Below are 18,279 nucleotides of genomic sequence, written 5' to 3' on the forward strand. Positions count from 1 at the left end.
GTACAGCCCTCTCGCAGTGTCCGGAGCAAGTATGGTGGGTCTGACACACCGCTGTCAATGTGTTCTTTTTTCCATTTCGAGGAGTGTACTTTCATATGCGAACCCGTAAATAAATATCACTACGAATCCATAAGACACCGACAAATGGCAATCTGTGAACTAGCTGCTGACACTACAGTGCGTACATAGTATGTCGAATTTATAGAAACAAGATCGTACAGACGAACCAGACGGGCAGTTAACCAAGATAAGCCTGAACCATGGGAAGTGTCATATACCCTACACTGCTCCACAATTATTTCAGCATAAGGGGGGAGTATGTGACTAAGATAAACACAGGCTCCAATGTGAATTAATATCTGTCACATATTTTCAATTTTTTTGCTTCTCGACAATGTTGTATAGACGGGTCACAGATGTTCATCAGGGTTCTTGAGAGTAATTAATCAGTTGCTTGCGTTCATGTGTAGTGACGAGTTGGTGATATAATTTTACGCACAGTAGTCCCACTACTGATCCAGCAGTTTTCTTAAGTTGCTGCTGATTCTGCTATTATTATCCCTATCCGGACCTCGAAGACAGGATACACTCACTGAGCGTCACAAGAGTAACGCTCACTGCCCAAATTACACCCGCGCGGCCCTCAGCCGAACTCTTGCTTTTTCACTGTCACTTACACGCGGTGGAAAATCAAACACTTACGTCTCGATGGTGGTGTGACACAGCCAAGCGGGAACAGAGGTAAGTGCATATTAATAAATGATTATGTTTCACTGACAATGCCTGGACACAGAACTGTAGACAAGACTATACATGATTTAGGATAACGTGGTATTTATAATAGTACAATAGCATTGACAGTTTTATGCTCATCAATCGCAATTAATATGTAAAACCTGTATTAACTGGATTATTATAGTAAACGCAATTATTATAACGATATCGAAGTAATTATACCTCCTCTGACCTGAAAAGCTGTATTGCAGCACTCCTAATTTAACGAACACAGATAACAATTCATACGGAATTGCGTACACAAAGTCAATTTATATCGAGGAAACAGTTGCAGTAATAATAACAACTTAGCTAATAATTTACATTCGAAAAACACGTGACACTGAACAAGTATGTAGCTAAGTAGTTTTAGAAGAAATATTTCGAACCAAAACTGCATGACTCGAAGGCATCCCGATGTTGCTGGCTTGGTTAGAGACATCATCGGTCGTCTCTTTCCTTTTCTCCGTAATTGTTCTTTCCTATGACCTTGAGCCGTGGTATAAATTGCTGTTTTGAAGAGCGCGTCGCAGCGCATAGTGTGAAGCAGTCGCCCTCCATTTCTGGAGGTGGCGCCGCTGTGGTAGTCGCAGCTTTGGTGTCTCCCTCTGGTGTGAAAGGGGTAAGGTTGCCTGTTCACGTGCATTTAAGGGGCGCTATGAGCTCGCCAGGGGGATCTCTGGCGGTACTCCGCAAGGTTACCGCCCTTCGATTGTGCCATTCCAGCACTAATCGAAGTGCTAGGTTTTTCAGGTGACAGACAGCCAGCCAGCCAGCCAGCCAGCCCGTCAGCCCAGCCCAGCCCGGCCCAGCAGCAGCAGCAGCAGCAGCGGCAGCATCAAGCAGCAGCAGCGGTCCCAGTCCCAGTCCCGGCCAGCAGCAATGGTCCCGGCCAGCAGCAGCAGCGGTCCAGCCGGCAGCAGCCAGCCAGTCCTCCTGCAGCAGCAGCAGCAGCAGCAGCGTTCCAGCCAGCCCAGCAGCAGCAGAAACAGCAGCAGCAGCAGCCCCGGCCCCGTCCGCGGCAGCAGCAGCAGCAGCTGCGGCGTTCCTGCCACCCGCCGTCGCCGTCGCCGTCGCCAGCAGCGTGGGTCATTGGTCTTCGTCCGTCTTCGTCTTCATCTTCCTCTGTCTCCGTCTTCGTCCGTCCCCTGTTTTTGTCCTTCTTTTTCGTCCTGTGCGTTTTTGTCTCTCTCTGTCGTCATGTCAGCCCCCACCACCACTACCACCGCTACCACCACAGCCATCTTTCATACTTCCCCCTCCGCCGCCGCCACCACCATAACATGGTGTGCCCAGTCACACCCCCCTCTTTCCATCCCACCTCTTCTCACTCTCCCTTCGCCCTCGTTATTTGTCGCCCAATCTCCAGATTCTTCCTCCCGCTCCTCTCCCTCTGATCTTTCCCCCCACTCCCCCGGCCTGTCACTGCCGCTCCAGCTAGGGTGGTGGCCCGTCGGGCCACTGCCCATGCCCAACTCTCCCAATCGCCTTCACCGTCACCGCCACCACTGTCGCCATCGCCGTCGCCATCGCCTTCACCGTCACCATCTCCGGCGCCGACTGCTGTGTCCACGCCGGGACCTGCCCCTTCCCGTCACCTCCCTATAGCTCCTGTCCCTCATATCACCACCCACCCTTCTGCCGCCGTTAAACGCCCTAGTGGCACCACCACCTCCTCCGCTCCCAAAAACGCGCCGCCCCATACTCCCTCCCCCCCAGAATGCCATGGATGTCTCCCCGCTTGGTCCCGCTCCCTCTGCCTCCTCCTCTTCCTCCTCCTCCCCCCCTCTTTATACAAATACCTCCTCTCTCGTCCCGATCCTTCCCTTCTTGAGGCCCGGAATCTCTCCCTCCTCCTCTGCCAACACTTTCCTGGTGCCCCCATCTCTCTCCTCACTCCCAGACGGGATTCCATTCTCATCTCCTCCCCAAGCCGAACCCTCCATACTGACATCCTCTCCCGCCTCCCCACCACCCATTTTGGCCCCAACGCCTCCCTCACCCCTGCTCTTTCTCCATCCCCTACCTGCCAACCCCAACCCCCATGTCGCCCACCGACCCTCACTGCCGTGATCACTCGGCTTAGTCCGACGATCATGGAGAAGGAGGTGTTGGCGGAGCTCAAGGCTCATCCCACGCTGGAGGTGCGTGCGGTCCACCGCATTTTTAACTCGGCTAGCCCCACCTGCCTTATGCGGGTTTTCTCCGAGGATGCCCCCTCCGTTGACCGTCTCCTGAAGGAGGGTGCTCTCTTCTTCAACCAGCACTACAAGGTCGACCCCTCCCATTCCCCTCCTCAATCCCTGTGCTGCCAGAGGTGTCTGCACTATAACGCACACCCAACAGCCTAGTGCTACGAGGCCCCCACCTGCCTGCACTGTAGGCAAGTGCACTTCCTCCGGCAGTGCCCTAACCTTCAATCCTCTCCCTCCTGCAATACCTGCAATCTCCCCCATCCCACCTACTCCCAAAAGTGTAAAGCCAGACCCCCTCCCACCACTCCTGAACTCACCGTTCCTGTCCATCCTCTGGACGCCCCTACCCCTCCTGGCAATTCCCTTCGCCCACCCCGTACTGCTGAGGACATCATCAGATTCCTCACCATTGTCCTTCAGAATGTTCATCCTTTTCAGCGCCCCCACACTCTCCAACAGATATCCCTCGCCACCCGTTCCATTTCCCAACTCAAAATGTACGTCACCTACTCCAACAACCAGACCCATTTCACCTTCTCCCGTCTTGACTCCCTTGTCTAAATCCCTGACATGGCGCGACAGCACCGTATCCTTTTCAACAATATGCACTCCCTTCCCCTCCAACAAGAACCTCTTCCTGCACACCCTTACCACCCACACTGTGGATGCCTTCCTCCTCAATGAAACCTTCCTCCAACCCCACCACACCGTCCACACTTCGCCCTATCTCCTCCACTGCTCCGATAATCCCCTCCCGATTGCGCGTGGCGGAGCTGTCATTGGTCACCACCGCCAGGTACCCGTTCGGCTCCAACCTCTCCTTCCCGACCCCACCGCACACCTGATCCTTAGTCTCTTCTTCCCCGGCCTTACCGTTACCTGCGCCACCATCTATGTCCGCCCTAACACCCCTATTCCCTTCGACTTCCTCTCTCACATTGACCGTACCGTCTCCTCCTACGTGATCGCCGCCGACCTCAACATCAATACTCGTTCCACTGCCCAGTTACGGTGGTGGCACTGGTTCCTCTCCTCCCTTCAAGGTGACCTCATCCCCATCCCCCAGCACACCCATCCCGAATCCAGCTCCACTTGCGATGTTATCCTTTCCTCCCCCAACCTCCTTGGCCGCATAACGGTGGATGTCCTGGAGCCTATTGGTAGCGATCATCTCCCTGTCCTTCTCACCATTTCGGACGGTCGTCGCCCCCGCCCCAACCCTCGTACTGACCCTCCCCCTAAGTACGTCCATGACTATTCCCATGCCAACTGGAATGCCTACTGGGATACCCTCTCCACCCAGGTCGATAGGCACCCCTTCACCTACCACCACCCTGACGATGTAACCCATGCCGCCTCCTTTCTCCAGCAGACCTTGTCTGAGGCCGTGGAGGCCCACATCCCTACTGTCGCCATCCACCCCCACCGTCCTACCTTACCCCCACAGGCCGTCCTCCTCCTCCGTGAATCCCGCCGTCTCTACCATGCCTTCCTCCGCATGCGTGACCCAGACACACTACGACGCCACCGGCAACTCCAGCCACACATTTGTAATTTGCTCGCAGCTAAGAAACGCCGGGACTGGCGACAGACATGCACTCGTTTAAATGCTACCCTACCTATCAACTCGTCCAAGTTCTGGTCAGCCTTCCATCGCCTTACCGGAACTAAACCCTCCCCCTACTTCCATTTCTCCATGACGATCACCCCTTCCCTGACACCCTTAGTAAGGCCAATCACTTTGCCTCCTACCTCTCCAATGTGTTTTCCATCCCCGATGATCCCCAGTTCGATTACTCCCTCTTCCCGGATGTCTGCGATCGAACTGACACCTCTATCCCTCCCCTCGCATTTGGTTTCCAGTACTTGGACAACATTGCACACACAGAACTCAATGCCCCTATCACTACACAGGATCTCATTGCTACACTCCCCACAAAATGCAACACCACTCCTGGTCATGATCGTGTCACCTACCGTCACCTTCGTGAAGCTCCTGTCTCTTTCCTCTCCACTCTGGCCAGGCTCTACAATGTAGTCCTGTCCACCGGTTACTACCCCGACCTGTGGAAAACCTCCCGTATCCTGATGTTCCTTAAACCTGGCAAACCGCCGTCCGCTGTCTCCTCCTACCGTCCCATCAGCCTTACCTCGGTCTTCATCAAGGTTCTGGAATCTATCGTCACCCAACGCATCCACCAGCATCTCCTCCAGCACCGCCTTCTTCCCCTTACCCAGTGTGGCTTTCGAACCGTCCTTCTCTTCCGACGACCTTCTCCTTCACCTCACTCATCTCCTTTCCGAACAGCTTAATTCCCGTCACTCCGCAATCTTCCTCTCCCTGGACCTCGAACGTGCTTATGACCGCGTATGGCATCCCATCAACTACGTCCGTCTGATCGGTTCCTTTCTTCCCCACCGTCCTTCCTACGTCACCATCCATTACACAGATTCCTACACCTTTTTGTTTTGCCCTCCGCCGGTGTGCCCCAAGGCTGCGTCCTCTCCCCCCCCCCTTCTGTACCTTTTGTACACAGCGGACATGCTGCCGCTGTCACCCCCCCCGTCCACCTTCTCCAGTTTGCTGATGACACCGCCTTCCTTGCCACTGCCCCCACCCTGCAGCGCTCCCAACACCTTCTCCAATCCCATATTGACTGGTTCACTGCTTGGTGCAACTAGTGGTTGCTCAAGGTCAATCCCTCCAAAACCCAGGCGATCATTGTAGGCAAAACAACCCCTTCCTTCCGCCTGCTTGATTTCTATCTCACTATCTATGGCCATCCTATCGCCCTCACTCGCACCCTTAAGTACCTTGGCGTCACCCTCGACCGTCGCCTCTCCTGGACTCTCCATCTCTGGACAATCCAAGCCAAGGCACGGTCCCGCCTCCATCTCCTCAAGCTCCTTTCCGGCCGTACGTGGTGTTTGGACCCCTCCACCATCCTCCACACCTATAAATCCCTCATCCGCCCTATCCTTTGTAACGCCCATCCCACCTGGGTCTCCACCCCCCCTACCTTTTATAAATCCCTCCAAATCCTTGAACCCCATGCTCTCCGCCTTGCCTATCGCATCCGTCTCCCCTCCCTCACGCGGATCCTGTATGATCTCATCCCCTTTCCCCACCTCCTCCTTTTCCTTTGAGAGGATACGGATCCTGTACACCTCCCACAAACTCGATCCTCCTCATCCGCTTGTCTCACCCATCTTCTCCCCCCCCCCTGCCCGCTGCCGCGCCTGTATTCCCATGTCCCACCCGGTCTCCATCTCTCCACCCTCCTTACCCTCTCCCAAGATGGCTTCCGCCAGCTCCCCCTCCCTGATGATGTCCTCCTCCGCTCCATCTACCCCTCCTACCAACTTTGATCCTTCCTCCCTCTTCCTGTGTCTGTTCCTTTGGGCACCCTCCGTCCCTCCTCCCCTTCTCCCCACTCCTCCCCCAGGCCTCCCCTCTCCTGTCCCTCTACTCCTCCTCCCATCTCCTCAGCCATTGGCATCTTTGTACTCCCCTCTCCCCCCTCTCCCCCTCCCCTCACCCTTCTTCCCTCTTGGCGGGTCCCCGGACTCGCACATGCTACATGGCCTTTCGCGCGCCGGAGATCATCACCATCCGTGTCTCGTGTGTGTGACGTCGTTCTGTGTTTTTAGTGTCCGCCGTCATGATTCTACGTTCACTTGTGCCGTCTGATTCATCAGTGTTATGCGCGCCGTGTCACCGTGTTTTCAGTGTCGTTATCGTCGAGTGTGAACGGCTCCGTGTTTTTTGTGTATCTGTGACCACTATTTTTTGCCCGTCACTGTGTTCATTTTAATTCTCCATTATTGTACTGTTATTGTCAACACTATGGCTGAAGAACGGCGTAGCATGCCGCTGCCCGCCTACCTGATTGTTAAGGTGTTAAAATAACAATAAAGAAAAAAAAACTCGCCAGGTGTCAGTCTGGGTGAGTCTCAGTCAGCCTGGGTCAGCCTCTCGTCCCCAGCTTGCTAGTCTGTCTCTCGTCCGCATTTGTTAGGCAGTTAGTGTCTGTCTGTCGTTCGGAGTGCTAGTATGTCTGTCGTTCGGATCAACCATTAAGGCCGGCAGAATGAGTGTCTTTCCACTCCGCCAGTAAGAGAACTCAGCGAGTGGTCGCCCGGTGTGGGCTTAGTTCCTGCGTCTGAGTCTGCGCGTTAGGCCGCCAGTCTGCTCGAGTTTGCTCAGGCAATGGTCACTGGCGGTTGGATCGATCGGTTGGTTGGTCCCGCATTGAGACGCGAGATGACTTGTCCACCTTGAACGTTGGCGCATATGAGGTCGCCACCTGAGTCCAATGGGCCGCGCCATATAGCGAGGGGTAGTGGCTTCGCGGTCGACACGAGAGCAACAGGAGTCAACCCACGACATCAGTCTGGCCGGTGCGAGCTGCGACGCCGTGAGACGGGAGATCGGCTCGCCTTCCTGCGTCCATTGAAGCGGCTGGCAGCGGACGGTTCGTGAGAGCGATTTAGGGGTGCTGTGCCAGGTCTTCTCGAGAAATTTCAGTTTATTAGAAGTTAAGTGATTGGTGATATGTTGTGTGATTTACTCTTGTTAAATTCTACTTGTTTTCTTGGTCTGTCTCTCGTCCCCAGCTTGCTCGTCTGTATCTCGTCCGCATTTGTTGGGCAGTTGGTGTCTGTCTGTCATGTTTGTCATATTTCGTGTGTTAACGAATTTATTGCTTGGAGTGTTTTGATCTTGCCTATGATCTTGAGAGGCGGTATCTGTGTACTGTAGAGCATCTTTTTTGACCAACCTTGTAAAATTTATATAAGATTGCATTTCATGGGCTTTAATTTAAATGATCATTTACGTATATAATGCTGCCATCCTTTCACTGTAAGACTTTTCTTAGAAGTTAAAATCAACTTGCACCTTCGCTGGCAAAATTATTATTTTAATTTATTGTGTTTTGTAGCATTAACACCCCTCCTACGGGGGTGCATAGATTGTGTGCTTGTGTAAATTTTTAGCTTAAGGTAATCTGGTGTGTTGTAGATTTGCACCGGTGTAGTCTTTCAGGGGCTGTTGTGAGCGGTCGTAACTACGGCCGTGTCAAAATGGAGTGGCAAAGATCTCTGTCCGATAGCTCATACAGTCAGAACATGTTTCTTTTTGATTCTGAATGAATTGTAACTTGATATTTAGAGGGTGCTTTCTGATTATAATTTTAAATCTTTTTCTTTTAAAAAAATGCCTTTTAGGCACTATTAAAGTGAATAAATTCCCATTTGTTAAAAGGAATTTGACTATGATTTCATCAGATACTCCCTGGCAACTACTTCCATACTTATATAGTGTGATTAAATGTATTATTGATCTTGATGAACCGCTAGCAAACAAAATAAATTCTGAAGAATATACTTTGAAAATAAATCACGGTTCAGACGTATCATTTTTAAATCTTTTTACGCATCATAATAATTGAAGCGAATTTCACATCGTAGACTAATTTTATATTTGGCTATTTTATTATATCAAAACCAGAATCATAAACTACATTTTTGTGTAAAATTGTAATCAAAAGAGATAATTCCCAAACAAACTGAGAAACTGTTAGATATGAAGTGGTCTGCCTCTTCGTGGCTTTGGGCGGGCTACATTGATGGGAGGCGGAAGATACCAGAACTTGCTACTGTTCACGATGACCAAGAGACAAATAACATCTAGGCTGGATATGTTATAGCGTAATAAGTGAAGGACGAACCATATAACCGTAGAAAGCTGGTGACCCATCTGGCGTAACGGAAAAAAAGATCAAATGCGAACTGGAAGAAGTACTGTTATCTAACCAGCGGTCCCGCATGTGAAGGGGAGGGGAGGTAGAATGAAATCGTATTATGTCTCGGGTGTTCTGATGAGCAACTTCTGTCTCAGTACAGAGTACTGAAATTATCTGTTTGAGATCGTTGCTGTACGTGTGAAATATAATAATGTAGTGGGCGACAGTGGATAGAGAAGATGCACGCTAAAAAGAAAGATCTTGGATTTTACTTCTTCTTAAAGCTATTACTAACAGGAAATGTGACTTCCGGCTATTATCAAAATAACAATCCAGGTACAAATTTCCTAGTAACGCATAAAAATTGTCTTCACCGCGGAAAGAAGTAATTCCCTGGTGATGTAATGTCAGTGCAGAGCTATGATCGCAGAGAAAATGATGTGAACTTCCCATTTTATACCGCAACACTTATGCATTCTTGAGGTGACAGTAACTGATTAGATTTTAAACTGATAATCAATACAATTGTCTAAGAATGTGGACGCAGTGGTACATTCCGTAGTCTCTGATTCCCAGCACAAATACCTTCCATGACCTGAGAGATGACAATTACACGCATGGTCATTGCGTTCATGTTAATATAACGTACCTAGCTGCATTTACAGAATTTCAGGAATGATTTCCTATAAGCTTAAATAAATCATCAGTTCCAGTACCCCTTGTTTTGCATACCTGAATACTGTGATGCGATCTACTTTCTATTATTTCTCTGCTTGCTGAAGTTGCGTTTTCACACGCTGTGTTATTGTGTATGGTGCTGTGTTATTTAATTAATTTTCGGATATAAATGCTGTTTGTTAAAGGTGTAGCAGGTATTATGCACTCAGACCGAGAGCTGTAACGCAATTTTTTTTTTTTTTTTTTACTCCAACGCTCTTTATTTATTACGCGAATCAATATAGAAACTTGGGATGAAGTTTAACTGCCACTTCGAATCTGGAAGTGTACATTGGTGACCACTGTAAGTTGCCGGTTTATGTACTTGCAGCAGGAATTCACCTTCGAGAACCTAACTCGTACATTCGCTCATCCATTACCCAGCAAGCGAGAAATCGGGATAGAGAGGCAACAAACAGCGTATTGCCTTCACGGCTTCAGCTGGCAGAATTCATTTACGACGGTGCAACGTGGTTTTCTCCAAGAATGTGGATATTGCATCTTGTATAACTAAAGTGTCCTACGATTAGAGACCCTTCTTGTCTGTGAGAGGGCCGCCCTGTACGCATCCCCAAGGCGTAGAGCACATCATCAGAGTGTTAAGTATAGTTCTCTAATTTTCGTTTCTTGTTTTAAATGTGATCCGTAGCAGTTCAGTCTGCGTATCAATCAGGAATTAACTGTTCGTCATTCCGTACGGCGTGATTTGCGACGATATTCCGGTTTCACGTAATACAGCATTCAACTGCAAACAAGCCACTCTGATGGCAATAAACAACGTGTTCAGATATGTGAACTCGGTCTGTGCGTTGAGATGGAAGATAACAATGTCCTTTGTGGTTTAGTGTTCAGTGATGAGGGTAACTCTTATTAAAGTAGAGAAGTGTAGCGACAGAATATGGGTACCCAGCAACATAGAGAAGCATGACGGAGGCTCTCCAAAACTTCATGTGCTTTGTGCCGTTGTTCGAGAACACGTTTACGGGCCGTTCTTTTTGCGGAGAAGACGATTGCAGGAATTTTGTTACCTAAATGTCGCCGATATGGCTTTATTAGTATTTCATTTTTGAACATGATGGAGTACCACCTAGGTGGTACCATCATGTAAATTGTGAGAGCATTCCTCAGTAGTGAGCTGCCTCCAAGACTGACCGCCTTCTGGGGGACGGACCTCTAATTACATCACTCGGGTCAAAGATCATCTCATTTCACAGTATATGATCCTCATTTTTTTCCCTTTTTATGCGTATTATTTAGTGCTATTAAGATAGCCAGTAAACTACGCGAAGGGAAAATATAGAAATCAGGGACAATATTACACTAACCTACATTAAGATATTTATTTAAAATGACAAAACATTAACTCCCGCTACATTTGCACATTGTCTCCCCTGATGAAACGCTCATAAAAACGTGTGAGCCTTGTTTGTGTCTGTAAATTTGTAAGTGTGGGCCAGTGAGTGGCAGTACATTTCACATCGAAAACTTGTGAAACTGCTGGCGCCATAATTGTGAAATAGCAATTTTCCCCTCTGAGTTCATCTAGTCTTCTCAATCACTTCCTATGTTATGTCTGGGCATAATCATTTGCACCGACATTCGAATTAATCTTATTGAATATTTCGCAACTCACATACATAAATTTCAGTTCAACGAACATAGTACTACCAACGAGAAAGAGTTAATTGCAGTAATTGTTCTAATATCATTAGAGTGAACCGTTTCTGTTATTTTCGTTTCCAGAACACACGGCGTCGCTCACACTCGGATAAGAACAAAATTAGTTTTCGTACTTCTGTAACCACAGCGAAACCATAATCTGGGGTTACAGACAAACTGGCCGTAGGGTTCCCTTGTGACAGTGCACGTCTGTAGTAACAAGTTGCAGCATATCGTATAACATAGTCTTGTATGAAGTTAGATACAAATACAGTAGCCGGCAGGTGTGGCCGAGCAGTTCTAGGCGCTACAGTCTGGATTCGCATGACCGTTACGGTCGCAGGTTCGAATCCTGCCTCGGGCATGGATGTGTGTGATGTCCTTAGGTTAGTTAGGTTTAAGTAGTTCTAACTTCTAGGGGACTGGTAAGTCCCATAGTGCTCAGACCCATTTGAACCATTTTTGAACAAATACAGTAAAAGACATCTAAGCTCCTCCTCTGTCGTTGACTACAGCTATTAAAATCCAACTCTATAAAGGAATCTTTTAGTAGCGTAGGCAACACAATACTACAAAAAAATTGACAAACATATTTTCAGTGGTCATGAGTTGGACTACTAAAGTCCCATAAAAGTTGTTCTTGAGTTCAGTATGTGAAAGAATTAAATTTTTCACGCACTATTCGCAGGTGGAACAGACTTGGCTGGATCAGATAGTGGTACGCCACACACTATTAGGTGGCTTGCGAAGTATGATGTAGATGTAGGTGTATATTCGGAAATCGCATTGGCATATTTCGTACTTGAAGCAATAATTTTTCCCTTTAATTTACACTTATGTTCAAACGAGACACGCGTATGAAAATGCTGTAATATATGGACACTGAAACATTGTGTAGCAACTGTCAGTTAACAGCGCATGTATCGTCATCTGGGTCGTCTGTCAACAATGCAGTGTCGCTTGAATCGATCTGTGCCGTTGCCCAGGAACATTGCGAGTCCGTATAGTTCTCGTGCGCTCTAGTATTGTCTCGAGGTGTTCTGAAAAAACCGTAACTTAACAGTTAACGTGAAGAAGAAACTAGTGAAAGCTTCGTATTACCATCTGAGAAGAAGCCTAAACGTCCATTTTTCCAGCCGGACACCAATTCTTCGGAACAGGTATGTAATAAGTGATCCTTTCTGTGCTTGTCCATCGTTACACAGACATCAATTTCGCACACACAGGATCGAATTACATAAAGTAGTCCAAAACTACACATAAAGCTGCTACAACTGCTTAGGAAATAGTACAAGATACACACAATAATACAAGACACAAACATTATGCTTTCAGACAAAACATTAGCTCGTAGAGGTAGGAATATACACCTACTCGTTTGAAAATCATAGAACGTAGTTCGGGTTCATTGTTTCATAGGCGTCTAACGAAATTCTTTTTATTAATTTTGGAATAATTTTCTATTAAAGTATTCGACCATCTTGGCTGTTCTCTTTCTAACCCAATTTAGATGTTCCATTTATTAAATTACTGAAAAATTTTTTCTGTGTATGAATGGTTAGTCTCAATATTTGTATGTACGTAATCCATATCTTCCACGCCACTCCTGGTTTCAAATGATCGTGCGATTCATATATGTTTTTGAGTCGTTTTTACTGGCAATATTCAGTACTAACAGTCCACGGTAAATTAAGGTTTTCCTCTTAAATACACTTTGATCGTGTGCTTCCCTTTTTAAGATTTAATCCTAAAAGAAATGCCGTTGCTGCCATTCAGTGACTCATCCGGTATTTCTTCAGTTCCCTGTCAAGGTTCTCGCATTCCAGATTAGCCCAGAATTGTATGATTTTTAATATATTTAAGAGCACTTAACAATCTGATTCTCCTGCAGAATTAATCAAGGATTATCAAGCTATATCAAAATTGCATACATTTTTCCTGAACTGAAGCCTATCCACTAACTGTTTTTTCTTTCGAAACAAATGGGCGAGGTAACTAAGTAGCAGGTGGTGGCTCGAGATACCTTCTTTAATATAATCCCAGTTGAAGTTCACATAATACTGTTTCATGCTACGTAACAGAATAATTATCCATCGACCCATCTAACTGTGTAATTGGACTGGTACGTTACAACCGTTACATTTTTGCGTTATCGTCTACTCCAAGTGTGATGCGTTGAAGGAGCACCGCATTCACACACAATGTCGGACAATATTTAGTGTGTTTATTTCCTGCAGAAGATGTTTCGCCGGTTTCGCCGGTGGCTGCCCTGCTGTACCACTGGGGAGGGGAGAGAGGCAGACGACCCGCCGGAGGAGAAGACCGCCCCTGGCCACCCACTGGACAGCATGGAGGTGAGGGCCGCCGTGGTGTCTGCCTTCTGAGAGGCATCGACGGAGCAGACTACTTGATTTAAAAGCGCTATTTTCATCTATCACTATTAGGTATTTTGTGAAACCTTGGCAATCTTTCTTAGCTAGTGTCTGGGATAAAAAGTGGTGTTCTGAATTACTGCTTCCTTCAGACTACGTTCTGAGCGTTACCTACTTTACTGTTATTTGTAAGAGTCAAGAAATGTCACTTTCTTCAGTTGCGGGATTCTCTGTTCTCATGTTAAGTGGTTAGTCCTTATACATCGATGGGAATCAAAAGTGGCACTCGCATTAGGTGTCAAACGTATTTGTATATTTATCAATCGAATAAGGAACTAATGACCAAGAGTAATAGTAGGAAATCATAAGAAAAACGTAAGTGTGGCATGTAATATAGTGGTTTTATTCTAATTTGCGTAAACATTATGTCTATTGTGTATCTCAAGACTGAAACCTCCCTCGTGGGATTGGGAATACGTGCTGCGCTAATGAAGGTATAGAAACGGAGTAGGAATAAATGAAGAGTCATTACAGGGACGATACGGGTCGATAATGCGGAAATGCACTGACTTCAGCGTCTCTGAGTACGGGTAGTATTCTGTGTCAGTTGCTTAGGGACAATCATTGGTAAATGGTTAACTTGTTTGGATGTCGTGGGCTATGAAAGGAGGTTGAATGACGGTGAAACCTGCAGTAGCCGATAAGACCTTCGATGTCCTCTCCTCATCGCGGTACGTAATGGTCGGAATCATTTGCGGACTGTAGAGCAGGATTGGAGGCTACCTGTGGCGGATATAACGACAGAGCAGATTGCTGGTACAGGCACAAAGGCCTAATCCGCGACATCCAGTACCTCTTGTATATTGTATTCTTGAGGCGGCTCAACACCATATTAAATATTCCGACACATTATTTTGGACCGTCAGTATAAGTTTGTAGGACACAGACCACCATGAAACCCTGCGAGGTGGATATGCGCATCCTCGCATCTCTTCTCGTAAGTGCAGAAGTGAGCTTACAGGCATGGTCCACATCGAGCGATTGGGAGACATCACAACGTCATGTTGTGAATGAGACTGTATCATTGTGTGGAATGTTGAGCAGTGCTGGTCTTTTGCTAATGTTTAGATTACTATTCAGAATAACAAGCTCTTAAAGATCCAACCCGGACAAAGAAAATGCACGAGAATAATTTATACACCAATATAATATCACAGTATTTTTAATGTCACTATATTGACTCTTAAAAATTCTTACTTTTATTCGATTTCAATATGTACTGAATAGATGTACCAAAGAACTGGCAATGTTACTTTAATGATCTAAATTATTGTGAACAGATCTTCTCTCAATTTGTATCACATGCAACACATTTAGCAACATCTTAACATCATCCATTATATCTTTTCCACACAGAAGCCAGCATTAGCAACAACAGCGGCGTCACCAGCCACGTCGCCCACTGCAACAGGGCAGGTGTCGCCAGCCACGTTGCCGGACACAGGAGGAGAGCCAGCAGAAGCCACAAGAGAAGAGGCGTCTCCACCTGCGTCACCATCCACAGTACCAGTTGAACGACCAGCTGCACCACAAGTGGTTGCACCAGCCGCGTCACCAGCCACAACAGGAGTGGCCAAGGAGGCCACAACACAACTGGAGTCTCCAGCCATATTGCCATCCACAACACAACTTGAACCAGCAGCTGCTACACACATGGCATCTCCCGCCCAGTCCCCACCTACAACACATGTCTCATCAGGCATGACACAAGTGACGTCAGCACCTACAATTGAAGTGGCGTTGCCACCCACAACAAGAGCAATTCTTCGAGCCTCATCGCCAGGCAAAACAGAAGTTACATCACCAGCCCATCTAACCACAAAGCGTGTAGCCTCATTACCTTTAGAGCAGTTGGTGACCAAAGCATCGCCGTCAGCCCTCACACAAATAGCACCCGCCATCCCCATTGCCTGCTACAGCATGAATCCTATCACCAGTCCTGTTGCGAGATACAACACCCATCAAGGCACCAACCCTATTGCCAGATACAGCACACGCAGTGTCACCAGTCCTGCTGCCAGATTCAGCACACGCAGTGTCACCAGTCCTGCTGCCGGATTCAGCACACGCAGGGTCACCAGTCTTGCTGCTGGATACAACACACATCCTGTCAACAGTCCTGCTGCCAGATTCAGCACACGCAGTGTCACCAGTCCTGCTGCCAGATTCAGCACACGCAGTGTCACCAGTCCTGCTGCCGGATTCAGCACACGCAGTGTCACCAGTCCTGCTGCTGGATACAACACACATCCTGTCAACAGTTTTGCTGCCGGATTCAGCACACGCAGTGTCACCAGTCCTGCTGCTGGATACAACACACATCCTGTCAACAGTTTTGCTGCCGGATTCAGCACACGCAGTGTCACCAGTCCTGCTGCTGGATACAACACACATCCTGTCAACAATCTTGCTGCCAGATTCAGCACACGCAGTGTCACCAGTCCTGCTGCCGGATTCAACACACGCTGCGCCACCAGTCCTGCTGCCAGATTCAGCACACACAGTGTCACCAGTCCTGCTGCTGGATACAACACACATCCTGTCAACAGTCTTGCTGCCAGATTCAGCACACGCAGTGTCACCAGTCCTGCTGCCAGATTCAGCACACGCAGTGTCACCAGTCCTGCTGCCAGATTCAGCACACGCAGTGTCACCAGTCCTGCTGCCAGATTCAGCACACGCAGTGTCACCAGTCCTGCTGCCAGATTCAGCACACGCAGTGTCACCAGTCCTGCTGCCAGATTCAGCACACGCAGTGTCACCAGTCCTGCTGCCAGATTCAGCACACGCAGTGTCACCAGTCCTGCTGCCGGATTCAGCACACGCAGTGTCACCAGTCCTGCTGCTGGATACAACACACATCCTGTCAACAGTTTTGCTGCCGGATTCAGCACACGCAGTGTCACCAGTCTTGCTGCTGGATACAACACACATCCTGTCAACAGTCTTGCTGCCGGATTCAGCACACGCAGTGTCACCAGTCCTGCTGCCAGATTCAGCACACGCAGTGTCGCCAGTCCTGCTGCCGGATTCAGCACACGCAGTGTCACCAGTCCTGCTGCTGGATACAACACACATCCTGTCAACAGTTTTGCTGCCGGATTCAGCACACGCAGTGTCACCAGTCCTGCTGCTGGATACAACACACATCCTGTCAACAGTTTTGCTGCCGGATTCAGCACACGCAGTGTCAACAGTCCTGCTGCTGGATACAACACACATCCTGTCAACAGTCTTGCTGCCAGATTCAGCACACGCAGTGTCACCAGTCCTGCTGCCGGATTCAGCACACGCTGCGCCACCAGTCCTGCTGCCAGATACAACACGCGTTCTGTCACCAGTCCTGCTGCCAGCTACAACATGATTCGCGTCGCAAGATTCTGAATTTCCGTTGAAATATATCATTTGTTCTTATTACACTTTTGATTAAATAAAAACGAAATTTTATGCGTTATATACTGTGTCTGTTTCTAACTATGCTGTTGTATGCGTGTAGAGACACAACACTTACATGTGTGTGGATACATTTTAATGTAATCTGTAATACATAAGCTTATAGCCCCCTAGTACTTTAATGTTCATCCCAAGTAATTTTCCATTTGCCAATTCTACTGCAGTGTTAGTTGACAAGAAAAGAAAACGCTGTTGTTTAGAAGGGAAAGGAACGAATGGAGTATTATGACTACTGTACAAACTGATAAAAATCTCTTTTCTGGCTATGATGGCGCTGAGATGTTGGAAAGTGGAGCACAGGATTACAGTTTCACAGATCGATCACGTTTTGAATGAAATTTAAACTGAAACAATCTTGCTGTGTGCCTAGATTAGATACTTGGTAGCAACTACTTTTCCTTTGGAGTTATTCGTAAGTATATCAACACTCATTCCGCCCACACACAGTTTTGTTGAGCAAGATTCTGTGGGTATCAGCTGCAGAATTTGACGAGTGCTGCATACTTGCGTCAAAACAACCAAAAATTCCATAGTTGTACAGGAACTTTATTCTGCGGACCACTACCACACTTAATAGAATACACTAGAAAGAACTATATGAGAAAGTTCGATTAATGCTGTTTAGAACGGGTGGCATCAGACAGAGTTCAAAGATCTGATAACACATTTTCTGTGCTCATATGGTCATGCTGATATCGCAGTTAGATCTAAACAATTGTGCATGTGAATCACAAATCCTTCTTCCTGCACGTTAAAATTGTAAACAATACATATCGTAAAAAGTATCAGCCACTGAAAGTACACATTACTGGTTGTACTCGCTACAGTTTCGTATATACACCAGACAGTAAACGATGTACCTACCTACAAACTTCCAGTGGCCGGTCCCTCGTTGTCTCTTCCTGAGATGCTGCGCATACTGCTTGATGAGAAATATAGGGGGCTGTAACTCTTACGTTACCACCATCTTGTCGTACTCCAACAGTATATTGATAAATTTTTTTTACTTCTTTACTGGTACATGAAATGTTGTCAACCACGCTATTGCTTTCGTGTACAAAAGTACTATCCCATTATAACGAACAAGTTTTCCACTTGACGCATTCCTGATTCCCAAGTTTAATGTTTAAAGAGCTATTTAACATATATACTTGCGAATTTAAGTATCGAGTAAGGCAAGTCGAACATATTGCACAAAAAAATAGAAACTCCTCTACAGTGGCCCCTTTCGTAGTGGTACACAGTAGAGTTTCTGCACATCGGAAGTGCAATGTACGCCCCATCCCCGAAAACCATGTTAGT

The 18,279-nt window shown here is 47.5% G+C and overlaps 2 protein-coding genes across 2 annotated transcripts; one reads left to right on the forward strand and one right to left on the reverse strand.

Annotated features, from left to right (window-relative positions):
• Positions 1 to 14,861: 14,861 nt before the first annotated feature.
• Positions 14,862 to 15,431, reverse strand: LOC124803433 (circumsporozoite protein-like). Its single transcript, XM_047264617.1, has one exon. The coding sequence runs from the start codon at positions 15,429 to 15,431 to the stop codon at positions 14,862 to 14,864; it is 570 nt and encodes a 189-aa protein (XP_047120573.1).
• Positions 15,432 to 15,444: 13 nt separating this feature from the next.
• LOC124803434 (putative cell agglutination protein SPAPB2C8.01) lies at positions 15,445 to 16,908 on the forward strand. The gene has a single exon (XM_047264618.1). The coding sequence runs from the start codon at positions 15,445 to 15,447 to the stop codon at positions 16,906 to 16,908; it is 1,464 nt and encodes a 487-aa protein (XP_047120574.1).
• Positions 16,909 to 18,279: the final 1,371 nt, after the last annotated feature.

The sequence above is a fragment of the Schistocerca piceifrons genome, chromosome 6, assembly GCF_021461385.2.
Source record: "Schistocerca piceifrons isolate TAMUIC-IGC-003096 chromosome 6, iqSchPice1.1, whole genome shotgun sequence".
NCBI classification, from domain to species: domain Eukaryota; kingdom Metazoa; phylum Arthropoda; class Insecta; order Orthoptera; family Acrididae; genus Schistocerca; species Schistocerca piceifrons.